Source organism: Mizuhopecten yessoensis, unplaced genomic scaffold (assembly GCF_002113885.1).
Source record: "Mizuhopecten yessoensis strain PY_sf001 unplaced genomic scaffold, ASM211388v2 scaffold3649, whole genome shotgun sequence".
NCBI lineage: Eukaryota > Metazoa > Mollusca > Bivalvia > Pectinida > Pectinidae > Mizuhopecten > Mizuhopecten yessoensis.
Genome location: NW_018405150.1, coordinates 113,301 through 127,721, shown reverse-complemented (window position 1 = coordinate 127,721; position 14,421 = coordinate 113,301). Strand labels below are relative to the sequence as shown.

The following is a 14,421-nucleotide window of genomic DNA, read 5'->3' as shown; positions in this document are numbered from 1 at the left end:
TCTCTTTTGTGCATATACATTTTGTAGCACTTCAGGCAAATACTAACCTATTCATTTGAGCAATATATGCCACTTTTAGTCAGTATTTATATTATGGATTTTTTTTTACATTTCTCGTACTTTTACATTTACGAGATTTCGCGAAGATATGATGGCGACCTTCACCAATACATTTACCCTTTATATTGAGATGAATAGTAACAAATGAGGATGAAATATCCCCTAAAAGCAATGTAAAAACGAAGGTCTGACGATAAAATGTATAAGAACAAATTCTAAAAAGTAACAAGGATATAACATTTGATCTTAAAATTGATTGGTAACAATTACTTTATCAATCACGCTAAGTGATGAAGCAAATTTGAATTTTTGAACTTTTTGTGACCTGACATGCTCTAAAAGGTTTATTGTAGGCTTGCAGCGAATTTCATTTCCAATTTGGTGGACGCCATGGAGGTGTCTTATGTCCTTACCTTTTTGGGTACACATGGTACTTTGTTGTGCGAAATGAATACTATTTCGCATACATATTTGAAATAACACCACTTTTTCATACTATGAAAATTTTCGGTATACAAGAATAATAAGAATGAAAAATTCCAATATTTTACATTAATATTTGCACAATATGTTTGATTAAACTCACATTCTGGATGACAAATACAAATGTATATTAATATGACTCAGGCATGGCCTGGACAGAGCGAAGCACGTACTGAACATTTGTACATAATATTATATATTAATATTTTGATCCAAAAGCAACAAATACCATTTGAAAAAATCATCGAGTAAACATGATAATGAGAGTTGTTACGTTAGGCGCAATGTTTAAACCAATGGTTTGAGCTGATATGCCTAATTCAAATGTGTTTAGCATGTTAGACATAGCAGGTTAGAGACTGTCACATCTCCCGTCGCTATACGTATAAAATGAAGATTTTAGATTTCCTTTTTAATAATTTAGATAATCAATGTGAAATGATGAAATTCAATGTTTGTACTGATTATATACCTTAGAAATTCCAGGTATCAACAGCGGGAGATTCCTCCTTTTCATTGTCGCTGTTGTCATAAAGTTTTGTAGATACCTAGAGATAGATTGGCATATAGCAGCCAAAAACATTTGTTTGTAAGTGAAGTTTCTGGATGGACACCATCGTATAACTTTGTGTCATCATACCTTGTGATTTTATTTGCGATTTTGACCATGTTTTCCTCGATGTTTGATTGAAACCCTTCTAATGTCATTGTCAAATTTGAGGGTCAAAGAGTGTGTGTTGTGATTAGTTCAGTGATGATTGTGTTAACTTGATGGAATTGATGTCGGTTTCAGGATGGACTTGGTGTTCTTGAGCAATATTGTTGTTAAATGTGGTTGAGTAAAAACAATTGCTATCATGACCAGGTACATCATATGCGGAATAGTTTTGAATTTGATTAAAAATGGTTGCTGACGGTCGCATATTATGCAATCTGTTAACAAAAATAAAAGTGGTGAAAATATAATGTTTCTAATTCTCTTCTTTGCTGATATTTATAAAGCAGAGCAAACTAATGTGTTCACTTCAATGTCTAATCAAAATGCTGTAATTATTTACACAGTTGAACGGAATTTACAAATTGTCAAGCGTATCAAATAAGATATTGTACTGTACAAAACTGTACAGATAATGTTTGTCTTTTTCAAGTAATTGTTAATTTTGTTGCAATTCCATTTTTAGTTGGAAAATCTAAAGGTAATATCACAAATTTGGATCAAATATCAACAGAAATGACCCCCAAATGGAAGAATTTAGAAAAACTATATAAAGTTGACGTTCTAAAATAAATGCAGAAAAAAACCAAGAGTAGTGATACTGAAAAATCCGCAATTTGACCATTTGAAACACCTCACGTTTTCCCTTGGAACTGGAGCAGACGACCCATGAACTTTGACCTCGTCAATGACCAGACCTTTTCATATCCAATGAGAACCAGGCGGCCTCGTCATTGACCCTGCTTCGTACATGCTCGGGTATTTCCGTCCTAGTGGAAATGACCCTTGTGTGTTACGATCGATTATCAATATTTAGATGTTTAGAAAGTTGTCAGTATCAAATTATCTATTTCTTTACAAAATATAAGCTACTTTAATCGACGGTAATACAGTTTGTCATCTAATCACATTCTTACGCACTTGCTTATGACATTTATGTAAGCTTTTTGTTGACCATGCCAATCATTTCTGTTTTCGATCCAAAAAGAAAGGAATCGTGGAAATAAACACGCCCAGTGTATTGAATATGGTCAATATTTTTTTTTAAATTCGTTGTTTCGAAAACATAATTTTCCTGCTACGTTACAATTCGCTCTATTATTTGATTAGGCTTATTTACGGGCTCCATAGACCGGAAGAGATCACCGGAAGTACGAAAAGTTTCTAGGCTGTAGCTGTACGATTCAGTGATGGAATCAGTTTGGTTGGATCAGATCTATTTACACGCACATGTTACCGGTAAAGAGCTCCGCTCTTATTAAAGCACTACATGAAAGAAAATGTTCTTTCATAAGTATTACAATGCAAAAAAATACGACTTTTTTTCAGAAAAATTCTTTCAGGCTGATATTCCATTTTCCGACCTACATGCTGTAATTAGTTTAATTAGTCAACTAAATAATTAGTAGAGTGATTCAAATTAATAACATCAGATGTATAAAGGATTGAAAAGAGTTCAAACAGCAGCATAAATCTTGTAGTACTTCTGAAACAAAAGTTATGAGGCGGAAGGCTGACCGTTCCTATGTTATTTTAACACAGTTGGAAGTAGTCCCTTTTATCCCTTTGCAAAGAGTTCCGATTTGTTTCTAGGAGGACAACGCTCTACAGGATCAAAGTGATTATGCCTTTTAAAATAAATAAATTATAAGAGCGTAGCTCTCGGGCGCCGAGCGTCCGAGCGAAGCTCTTTAATGGTAACACATGCGTGCGTAAACAGAGTTGCTTCCCCTTTCTACACCTTGCCTTTAAAAAAAATCGTCCGGAAGTAGCTATTCCGTCTTTGCGTATTGCAGAGTTATCTTTTCTTGGGAGCAGGTATTGATTGTTACGTCACTTGTTTGTGAGAGTAACGTCATCAATTTTTGGGAAAACGACGTAATTTTCTCACACAAACCAATGACGTAACAATCAATCCCTGCTCCCAAGAGAAGACAACTCTGCAATACGCAAAGACGGAATAGACGTCCAGTGGGGAAACGGGAAGTGTATCCTTGAAGCAAAGACAATTGTGTTTCAACCCATACATGAACATCTTCATATAGTGAAAACAATACCCATGTTTTATTACTTATTTATTTAGGTAAAAAGCTAATATACATTCTGAGTGAAAAAAAATCTATTACATAAATTTTGATATTAGCAGGCATGAGACGTCGTTCAGGGATTATCTTACTATGACGTCACACTCCATCGGCCTTCATCGGTTATTTCCGGAAGGATGAAAAATAACCGGGAAATCTTGGAACTGATAGCCGTTGCATTTATCTCTTTTCGATGCTTCATGACTTTTTTAATTTCAGTTTTTGCCACAGGCACAAAAAGTAAAAACGGGGAAGTTGTCTGAAGATCCTTTTTGTCATCAACCATGTTCTGTTAAAATTTCTACCGGGATATATTTTTGAAAAGAGCCGCATTAAACCAATAGGTCAACGTGAACATTTATTTTTCATCGTCTAAAATTTCATCAGCTTTTGATTTCGATTTTTTTTTTTGAAAGTCTGGTTATAGTCTTTACATAATTTATGTATGCATCAACACTCATAAAAGAAACAATGGATTATTCATTTATGTCAAAATCAACAATAATTGTCCAGACAACGAACCCGAGTTCAACGCCATTTTTTAGCAACGTATCACTTTTTTCACAACGCATGCCGATCTATAACTAGTTATACAGACATAAACTGTTTAATTTTAATTGGCATCATTACCTAGCAAACCTCAGTGACAGTTACAAAACTTGAAATTCAATCCGTGTTTCAGGATATAACGACAATCTCAGTTACATCATAGTAATACAATGTTTTCTTTTTTCATTTCATGTTTTTAACTAACATCTCTATACATTTACTTTTATAGACTTATCGGCAAATATATAATATGCACTTTTTTCTATAGCAATTACAAAACAGTTTTTTCCCCAACTTATTTGAATCATTCTTTTTGTGACCTGACGGAAGCACGCAGAGGATTTAATTCTTAATGAGGGAACAGTGGCGGATCCAGAGGGGTTTTTTGGGCTTCAGGAACNCCCACCCCACCCCACCCTTAGAATTTTCTTTAAAAATCATGTATTTTCACCATTTTCCTCAATTTTTATCCACATGGAAACACCCCCAGGAAATTTGGAAACCCCCCCAGATAGGTCTCTGGATCCGCCACTGGGGAAGAAGCCGGAGTATCCGGAGAAAACCCGCGTAAAATCACATACGGGAGACCCTGACAAGTTCGGCCACCCCTGATATTTTTGTTTTTTAGCTAATATTTACAACTTTAAATATCTTAGCAGTTTAGTTGGCTAGTTGGCTAGGCATTCTCACGAAAAAATGGCGAGGAAAACTCTAATTTAAAATTACTAAACAGGAGAAATTTACTTTTGAGAGGGTAGAAACAAAATCATGATCTCGCTTCTAGTTATGCGAATTTTCTGTAAACGGAATTGCTATTTTTTTACGGTCAAGCGTGTAACACATTGACAGCTTCAAATGATATACATAAAAGCCAAGCCAGGCACTCACTACCATATTGCTGTACGATAAGAATATATTGAAATATCAATTTGGGCCCGGACAGTTTCGGCCAATGATATCGTGGCAAGTTCGGCCCATGTAACACATAAAAAGTCGTAAAATTGGCGGTAAAATCTGACGTTGCATGGTTTATAACGTCATAATTAAACCGATTCCAATGGGGACGAATTTACTCGAATGCCTGTCCGAACTTATCCCATGGCGGGGTTCTTTCGGCCATCCAATCATCCGACAGGGAACATTAAATAATGTCAAAAAACGGACGTGCTGCCATACTTCCCAAAATGGACTTTAAAAAAAGGGGCGAATTTGCCCCGATCTCCCCAGTTGTTAATCATGTCGGTCTTAATCTCATTAGAGTTTATGTTTTATTGTTATCCCTCGACTAGCCGACTTTAAATAAATGTTATCTTACCTCATTCTGAAAGCAGTATTATCTCATTCTGAATCAGTAAATATCAATGATTAATAAAAGCTTGCTTAATTTCTTAAATTTTTCATAAATTATGTGCGCGGTTTGCTTAAAAAGATTGTAGAAATCGCTTTTATCCACCATGACAATTTCAATAAAAACACTTTGTGTAACGTGTTTTATATATTTTGTGATAAATCAAATGTTCCCTAATGTTAATCCTGTATGCGAGTGTGGTATTATCGGATAGCGCGTACAACTTCAGCTGAAATAGAAAGTGTCCATCTACTATCTATCTATCTACATACTTAATGACCACCTTCATCTACTTCATTGAAGATCATGTCATGTTATAGTGGGTGCTAGCGTAGAGAAGAAAAGATAAAAGATAGTGAAAGGGAATAGTTACGAAGTATGGGAGTTATAAAAGTCATCAGGCTGCAATTGCAAGTTGATGCTACTTTGACAGTCCAAGACTTGACAAGAGTAATATCCGGATTTATTGTACTTGATTCTGTTGTAACTTTTATACTATTGCGTTTCACCTTGTCATTAAGACGCTTTTAGTTACGGTGTCTTCCAAACAAACGCGTATACGAGTCTAGTGTTGTAAACAAACTGAGTCACAGCTATTTCCAGGTTTCAAGTATTGCGTGATTTATCATGATAAGAAGGGCAGATTTATTAGGCTAGAGATGCGTACGCAACCTTGGGCCCATGGGGAAGCAACTGTCAAGATTTTGGCCAGGTTTATACGTAATTATAGGTCTCTACCATACTCCTGATTCTGATACATTACAGTATAACTTACCCGGTAAGGGGCACGGTTCAATTTATCAATTTATATCTGTGGTCTCCCTGTTAAGTGTTTACCATACATAATATTATGCGGGGACAATTTTACAGAGACTGTCTCACGGCACTTGTCAAAAGTATTTCGCCGTGTTAAACCTCTAAAACTGGTTCAGTTACTGATTATCAGAACTAGCACTGAATAACTATAAGATTGCTATCTGTGGTACTGCTCACGTCAAATATACGCGTGGTATATAAAACTGTTACAGAAGTTACGTTAGTACCTGCATGTGCTCTTGTTGTACCTTTTGGTGAGGTGTTAAGACTAAATCAGAACTACCAATCATGTTGAAGGAGACCCCATCAAATCAATAAGTTGTACGTGTGAGTAAGAGTTATAAGCTGCCATAACGTTAACGTATCTTTCAGACGACGTCGTCAGAGGAGGCCGGTATAGTAACAGATTGTTTATATATATTGTGCCGTCAGAGGAGGCCGGTAATAATAGATTGTTTATATATATTGTGTCGTCAGAGGAGGCCGGTATTAATAGATTGTTTATATATATTGTGTCGTCAGAGGAGGCCGGTATTAATAGATTGTTTATATATACTGTGTCGTCAGAGGAGGCCAGGTATTAATATTGTGTCGTCAGAGGAGGCCGGTATTAATATTAGTACTAGTAAGAGTTATGCAATGAAAAAGTGTCAAAGAAGACTTACTGGCTTCGGCTAGAGAAGTTACCTTTAGCTCAGCGGTATTAGGTATCCAACTGAGAGTTGGGTCGGCGATTCGACACTGGGAAACATGTAGAAAATGTAGGAATATCTGTTTTATTTCCAAACCCATTTTGAAAGAGCTCTTGATAGTTGCTGTCCGCAAAGGTATAGATCTATAATGTTCTCCATTAAACCTAACGAAATGATACCAGTGTTTCTGGTAGCCTGAGTTTCCTCTTGCCCTGACACCAGGCTGAGACATTTTGACAGATACATATGTCTCGCACCAAACCAGACATAGCGTCTAAGTCTAGTGTCTGGGCCAGATGAAACTTGGATTATGTTTCTGATAACTGCTTTAAATAGGATAGGCACATACGTATCTTTTTGATTTTGATATTTTTTCATAGAATGGCCTACATTTATATTCATAATAATGACTTTAATGTTAACAGTACCAGAACTTATTCAAACTTGCATGCAAATATCTAGGCACACAAATTTAGGGTAATAAGGGGAACTGGATACATAGATATTTTAGGTCTTTAACAATACTAATAAAACTGGTCAAGAAGATAACAATTACATGTAAGTTAAGCTTCAGGGATTTTGTGACATGTCCTCTTTTTCGTATCCTGTTTCGTTGTTTGACTGAATATCTTAGTTTGCAGTCAAACTTTACCTTGAGTCAAATTTGCAAAAAATTAAAATAATTTAGACAAATAAGCTAAGGAAAAAAACAGGTTTAAAAAATTACTGAATAAATTCACTGTTATCCCTGTGAAAATAGAATGAAGAAATATTGACTATATCATTTTGACGTTATAGATTTTTTTTGTGATATTATGTCTTATAAAAGCACGTCATCAACTTGTAATTTCATGTATTCATTTAACAGATCAGAGCATGGCTAAATTTGCAGCAAATCAAGCGGCTATCATCCAAGTCAATCCACAGACTGATCTACCAATCAAAGCATGGAAGTCTATGAAGCAACAACAGAAAGTCATCAAGAAGCGTCTTGTAGATGACCCCGACTCTCCCATACCAGAGGGTCATCTCCGATTTGTGTGTCTTTCTGACACACACAGTCGTATAGAGAATAATGTATTAAAGGTACCGCCAGGTGATGTTCTCATACATGCAGGGGATTTCACTATGTTGGGACTGCCCAAAGACATCGACAAATTCAATAAATATCTGGGTAAGATTGCTGAATTTGAAGTAAGACTTACGTAATATTGGTCAGAATTTAGGGCCATTATTTGATCTCTGCGCCATTCAAAGTTAGCCCTGTAAGTCAGGAAACATACACCTGCTATTATCGACTGCTTGTTGTAAGAAGAAGTTAATGTAAGAATCCCCTGCAGAATTAATTAGGGATTTACTATTGCGCCCTTTACTTATTTATACTTGGCCAGTTGGGGACACAAAGTGATCAATCTGCTGCACCCATTGCATCGTTTGGGATTTTCAGATTTTTCTCTCTACTTCCTAACAACCTTTGTTTCCTAACATCTTCCTTGTTTCCCCAAGTGAGGAAGGCAATTGGTTCTGTCACCAGGCCAAGACCTACCAAAGTCAAAATAGTAGTTGTTTTTTTTTGCTTAACATGCAGCATTTTGGGTAATAGCAACAATTGCTTAACCTGTTGTCAGTATAATGTGACCAGGTGGAATGTAATGCTGGGTGTCTTCCAGTGAGGTAGCACTATAAATTCAGTGTCAGATCTGCATTATCGTAAGGAGGCAAATACACAAACTAACTCTGCCTCTAAGCACACATACATTACACAAATACATACAAATGACCACAGCCGTTAAAAGAAACTTAACAAAATAAAACCAAAACCAGTTGAAGTTAACCTTTACCATACAAAATCTCTAAGGATGAAATCGTTCCTGTTGCTTCTAGGTACATTACCCCACAAGGTCAAGGTCGTTATAGCAGGAAACCATGACTTGACATTTGATCAAGATATGTTGAAAAATGAACGAGAAGACATGACCTTCAGGTTCGGTGTGACAGAAGAAAACTTTGAGGCTTACATGATCGAGAATAAGTTGGCTGATGTCAAGGAGCTGATGACCAATTGTGTTTACCTTGAAGACGCCTCTGTCAACATTCATGGAATCAACGTATATGGATCTCCATGGTAATTCTTAAAAAATGTAATATTGTATAGCCAGATTGTGTTTTGATTATAGATATAAACACTTTGGGCAATAATCTTTAGTAAGCCCATTTAATTTGTGTTTAATTATATTTCTGTATCTTTCAGTGACTTGAAAGTTGTTGTCGCCCTTTGTTTTGAGAGTTGTTGTCGCCCTTTGTTTTGAGAGTTGTTGTCGCCCTTTGTTTTGAGAATTATTGTCTCCTTTCAAGAAAGATGGTGGTCTTTTGCAGGATAACTTAAGAATGTATGTTTACTGTTTGGGATTTGGGTTTGAAAAACAAAATATTTGGGAAAAACTATTGCATATATTGAATATTGAGAATTTAAACTAGTTTTGGTTGTGGTCATATTTTAACTTTATACATCAGTCAAGGCCATTGATGACTAAACTGTATTTCTATTTCCTAAGGCAGCCAGCATTTGGAGGTTGGGGATTCAATTTGCCACGTGGACAAATGCTTCTGGATAAGTGGAATATGATTCCTTCAGATACAGACATCTTGGTTACCCATGGCCCTCCTATTGGTAAGGCTCAATCACACCAGGGATGATAATCTTGGTTACCCATGGCCCTCCAATTGGTAAGGGTCCATCAAACCAGGGATGCTAGTCTTGGTTACCCATGGCCCTCCTATTGGTACGGCTCAATCCCACCAGGGATGATAATCTTGGGTACCCATGGCCCTCCAATTGGTAAGGGTCCATCAAACCAGGGATGCTAGTCTTGGTTACCCATGGCCCTCCAATTGGTAAGGCTCCATCAAACCAGGGATGCTAGTCTTGGTTACCCATGGCCCTCCAATTGGTAAGGCTCCATCAAACCAGGGATGCTAATCTTGGTTACCCATGGCCTCCAATTGGTAAAGCTCAATCAAACAAGGCATGATAATCTTGGTTACCCACGGCCCTCCAATTGGTAAGGCACCATCAAACCAGGGATGATAGTCTTGGTTACCCATGGCCCCCCAATTGGTAAGGCTCCATCAAACCAGAAATGATAATTGGTAAAGCTCAATCAAACAAGGGATGATCATCGTGGTTACCCATGGCCCTCCCATTGGCACGGCTCCAACAAACCAGGGATGATAATCTTGGTTACCCATGGCCTCCAATTGGTAAAGCTCAATCAAACAAGGGATGATAATCTTGGTTACCCATGGCCCTCCAATTGGTAAGGCTCAATCAAACCAGGGATGATAATCTTGGTTACCCATGGCCCTCCCATTGGCAAGGCTCCATCAAACCAGGGATGATAATCTTGGTTACCCATGGCCCTCCAATTGGTAAGGCTCAATCAAACCAGGGATGATAATCTTGGTTACCCTTGGCCCTCCAATTGGTAAGGCTCCATCAAACCAGAAATGATAATCTTGGTTACCCATGGCCCTCCAATTGGTAAGGCTCCATCATACCAGAAATGATAATCTTGGTTACACATGGCCCTTCAATTGGTAAGGCTCAATCAAACCAGGGATGATAATCTTGGTTACCCATGGCCCTCCAATTGGTAAGGCTCAATCAAACCAGAAATGATAATCTTGGTTACCCATGGCCCTCCAATTGGTAAGGCTCCATCAAACCAGGGATGATAATCTTGGTTACCCATGGCCCTCCAATTGGTAAGGCTCAATCAAACCAGGGATGATAATCTAACTATCTAACTGCTGGGTAAGTTCTATAGGAAAAGCCTGTAACATCCGTCAATAGAAAATGATCATACATGTACATGTGATGTCTCCTGATATGACCGAGAGTCTCCCAGCTTCAAGCATCAAAACAGCAACCTCCTGTTTCTCCTGTTTTGACAGGGAATTCTACCGACAGTCAACATTGATCTGATTATCATACTCAATTTCTATCATCACTTTTACCGCCCAAAACTTGAGATCATTAAATTTGTAATGCTGCAGATGTATGGATGTTTTAATTCAAACTAAGCTCGAAATCATTAGGGCTACATTAGCGTATCCCGATTGGAACAGTATGTGTGGCACAGAAATATTCCACAATAAACGAACGCTCTTGGACCGTTCTTTAAGCAGAGCTAAAAATGCACAGTTTTGGAGAATAAAAAACAATGTATCAAGAATATTATGCCCTTCTCTCAGGCGTCCACTAAATTAAAGAAAGTTTCTTAAAAACTACATGTGACTTGACATTGTTTTAGAAAGAAATAATGCAAACTAGCAATAGTCAGCATTTTAGTTTCGGTCAGGTACGTCTGGACCCCTCAATCTCCACTTGCCGGATTTTCCTGAGGTCAGCCTCAGTTCAGATCTGTGCCTGTCGTTTTCTTTACAGGTTCAATCGATTCAACCGGATACACGAATGTAGCCCAGCATAATAACAAGTTTTATGTTAGACTGACTCTATTTGACTTTGAAAATAAATGTAATTTCTGTTACTTATAATTAAAAAAAGGTATCTGTGTCATTTAGTTGATCATATTTTTAGCTCACCTGGCCCAAAGGACAAAAGAAGAAAACAGATCTTTTTAATAAAATTAAAACAAGAGGCCCAATGGGCCTGCATTGCTCACCTGTTAACAATCTCACACTTGTAACCTATAAGTCCTTCAAAACAGCCTGTTTAAAGATTTTAAATAATTTGACCCCTGTGACATTAATTTTCGAACAAGGTCATTACGTTAGGAGGCACGGTAGTCTAGTGGTAGGACGCCAGGCTCATGACTAAAGGGTTGCGGGTTCAAGTCACAGCATTGCACTGTGTAGTATTTTTGAGTAAATTACTTTACTCCGCTTGTTCCAGTCTACTCAGCTGTAAATGAGTATGTGGTTAGGCAGTGCTAGAATTGTTGAATGATAGCTGGGAGCATCGCAATGGCAGCACCGACTGTATGCTCCCGAGGGAGTTTAGAAATATATTGGCTGGTTGCAAAGGCCCTATAACCATGGATAATAATTTGTGAACTGCTTTGAGATGACCTACAAACTAGGTCATGTGATTAAGCAGTATATAAGAACCTCAAATTATAATTATTATTATCATTACGTTGAACAAACTTTAAAGCCTTTCATTTCAGCATGCAACTTGCCAAATTTCACCACTCTAGACCTTTTGTTTAATAAGATTAGGTCATTTACATATCTGACCAAATGTGACCTTGAAAGTAGGTCAGGGTCATTCAAATGACTTGATAGTCCTTCATCCAAATATCAATAACCCGGGCCTCAAAGTTATTCAGAAGTCGTTTAAAGATTTTAAACAAATTTGACTACCGTAACCTTGAATATGAGTGAAGGTCATTCATTTGAACAAGTTTGGTAGCCCTTCATCCAGGCATGGTATTGGCCAGATATCATCATCCTGGGACTTTTGGTTATTCAGAAGAAGCCATTTAAAATTTTAAAAACATATTTGAGCCATCCTTGTAACCTTGAATATAAGTCAAAGTAATTCATTTTTACAAACCTAGTAGCTCTTCATCCATGCATGCTAATAGCAAAATATCATCATTCTGGGCCGCACTCTTATTCAGAGGTTAAAAGTTTTTTACAAACTTTGTAGCCCTTCATCCCAGCATACTACTGGCTAGATATCATCACCCTGGGCCTTTTAGTTATTCAGGAGAAGTTGTTTAAAGATTTTAAACATATTTGACCCCTTTGACCTGGAAAACAGGTCAAGGTCATTCGTTTGAACAAATTTGGTAGCTCTTCATCCTAGCATGCTACTGGCCAAATATCTTCACCCTGGGCATTTTGGTTATTCAGAACAAGTTGTTTAAATATTGTTAAACATATTTGACCCCCGTGAAAAATTTGGCCAGATATCATCATCCTTGGATTTTTGGTAAATCAGAAGAAGCCGCTTAAATATTTTATACATATTTGACCCCAGTGACATAGAAACATCTCAAGGTCATTCATTTCAACAAACTTGGTAGCCCTTTATCCTAGTATACTACTGGTCATATATCATCATCCTGGTCCTTTTGATTCTTCCGGAAAAGTCGTGTAAAGATTTTAACATATTTAACCCCTGTGACCTTGAATAAGAGTGAATGTCATTCGTTTGAACAAAGTTGGTAGCCCTTTATCATAGCATGCTCCTGGCCAAATATCACAGCCCTGGGCATATTGGTTATTCAGATGAAGCCATCTAAAGATTTAACATATTTGACCCCTGAGACCATGAATATGGATGAAGGCCATTCATTTGAACAAACTTGGTAGCCCTTCATCCCAGCATGATAGTGGCAACATATCATCACCCTAAGCCTTTCGGTTATTCAGAAGAAGTTGTTTAAAGGTTTTCAAAGACAATTGACCCCTTTGACCTTGAATATGAGTGAAGGTCATTCATTTGAACAAACTTGGTAGGTAGCCCTTCATCCCAGTTTGCATCAGGCCAAATTTCACCCTATGCATTTTAGTTATTTAAAAGAAGTTGTTTAAAGATTTTTAAACATGTTTGACCCCCGTGACCTCAAAAACAGATCAAGGTCATTCATTTAAACAAACTTGGTAGCTCTTCATGCTAGTATACTATTGGCCAGATATCATCATCCTGGTCCTTTTGGTTATTCAGTAGAAGTCCTTTAAAGATTTTAATATATTTGACCCCTGTGACCTTGAATAATAGTGAAGGTCATTCGTTTGAACAAACTTGGTAGCTCTTCATCCCAGCATGCTGCTGGCTAGATATCATCAACCTGGGCCTTTTATTTATTCAGAAGAAGTTGTTTAAAGAACTTTAAACATATTTGACCCCTGTGACCTCGAAAACTGGTCAAGGTTATTCATTTAAACAAATTTGGTAGCCCTTCATCCTAGCATGGTACTGGCCAGATATCATCACCCTGGGATTTTCGGTAAAACAGAAGAAGCCATTTAAAGATTTTAACATATTTGAACCCTGTGACCATGAACAAACTTAGTAGCCCTTCATCCCAGTTTGCTTCAGGCCAAATATCATCACCCTATGGCTTGTGGTTATTAAGAAGAAGTTGTTTAAAGTAAAATATTGACAAAGGACGCCACACCACGGCATTAGCTCACTTGGCCCTGGCCTTTGGGCCAGGTGAGCTGAAAATCTTTCATGGAGGCACAGTAGTCTAGTGGTAGGACGCCAGGCTCGTGATCGAAGGGTTGTGGGTTTGAGTCACGGAACGGCACTGTGTTGTATCCTTTACTCCGCTTGTTCCAGTCTGCTCAGCTATAAATGAGAATGTGGTTTGGCAGTGCTAGAATTGTTGAATGCTAGCTGTTAGCGCCGAAATGGCAGCTCCGGCTGTATGCTCCCCAGGGAGTTGAGAATGGTATTGACTGGTTGCAAAGGCCCTATAACAACGGATAATAATTTGTAAACCGATTTGAGACGACCTACGGACTAGGTTCTGAATAAGCGCTATATAAGAACCTCTAGTTATTATTAATTATTTTCATTATTCAACAGATGACTCGAATACACAGTTTCCAGAATTAATTGTTCTTCTTAATCATTGCAAACGTTAAGGAAGATGGTCTGCTTTGTAATGGGTGTCTTTAAATGTTTGTATCCATGAC

The 14,421-nt window shown here is 37.5% G+C and overlaps 1 protein-coding gene across 5 annotated transcripts in view; it reads left to right on the top strand.

Annotated features, from left to right (window-relative positions):
• The first annotated feature begins 5,795 nt into the window (after positions 1-5,795).
• Positions 5,796-14,421, top strand: part of LOC110447901 (metallophosphoesterase MPPED2-like) — a 19,305-nt gene continuing 10,679 nt past the window's right edge. The window contains exons 1-4 of one of the 5 annotated variants that reach the window (XM_021493884.1): positions 5,796-5,959; positions 7,616-7,921; positions 8,632-8,872; positions 9,303-9,418. In XM_021493884.1, coding sequence (XP_021349559.1) covers positions 5,899-5,959; positions 7,616-7,921; positions 8,632-8,872; positions 9,303-9,418 — 724 coding nt within the window. In that variant the 5' untranslated portion in view covers positions 5,796-5,898. Of the gene's footprint in view, positions 6,018-6,055; positions 7,306-7,615; positions 7,922-8,631; positions 8,873-9,302; positions 9,419-14,421 lie in introns of those variants that run through there. The other 4 variants (XM_021493883.1, XM_021493886.1, XM_021493885.1 and 1 more) reach the window with 4 other exon arrangements.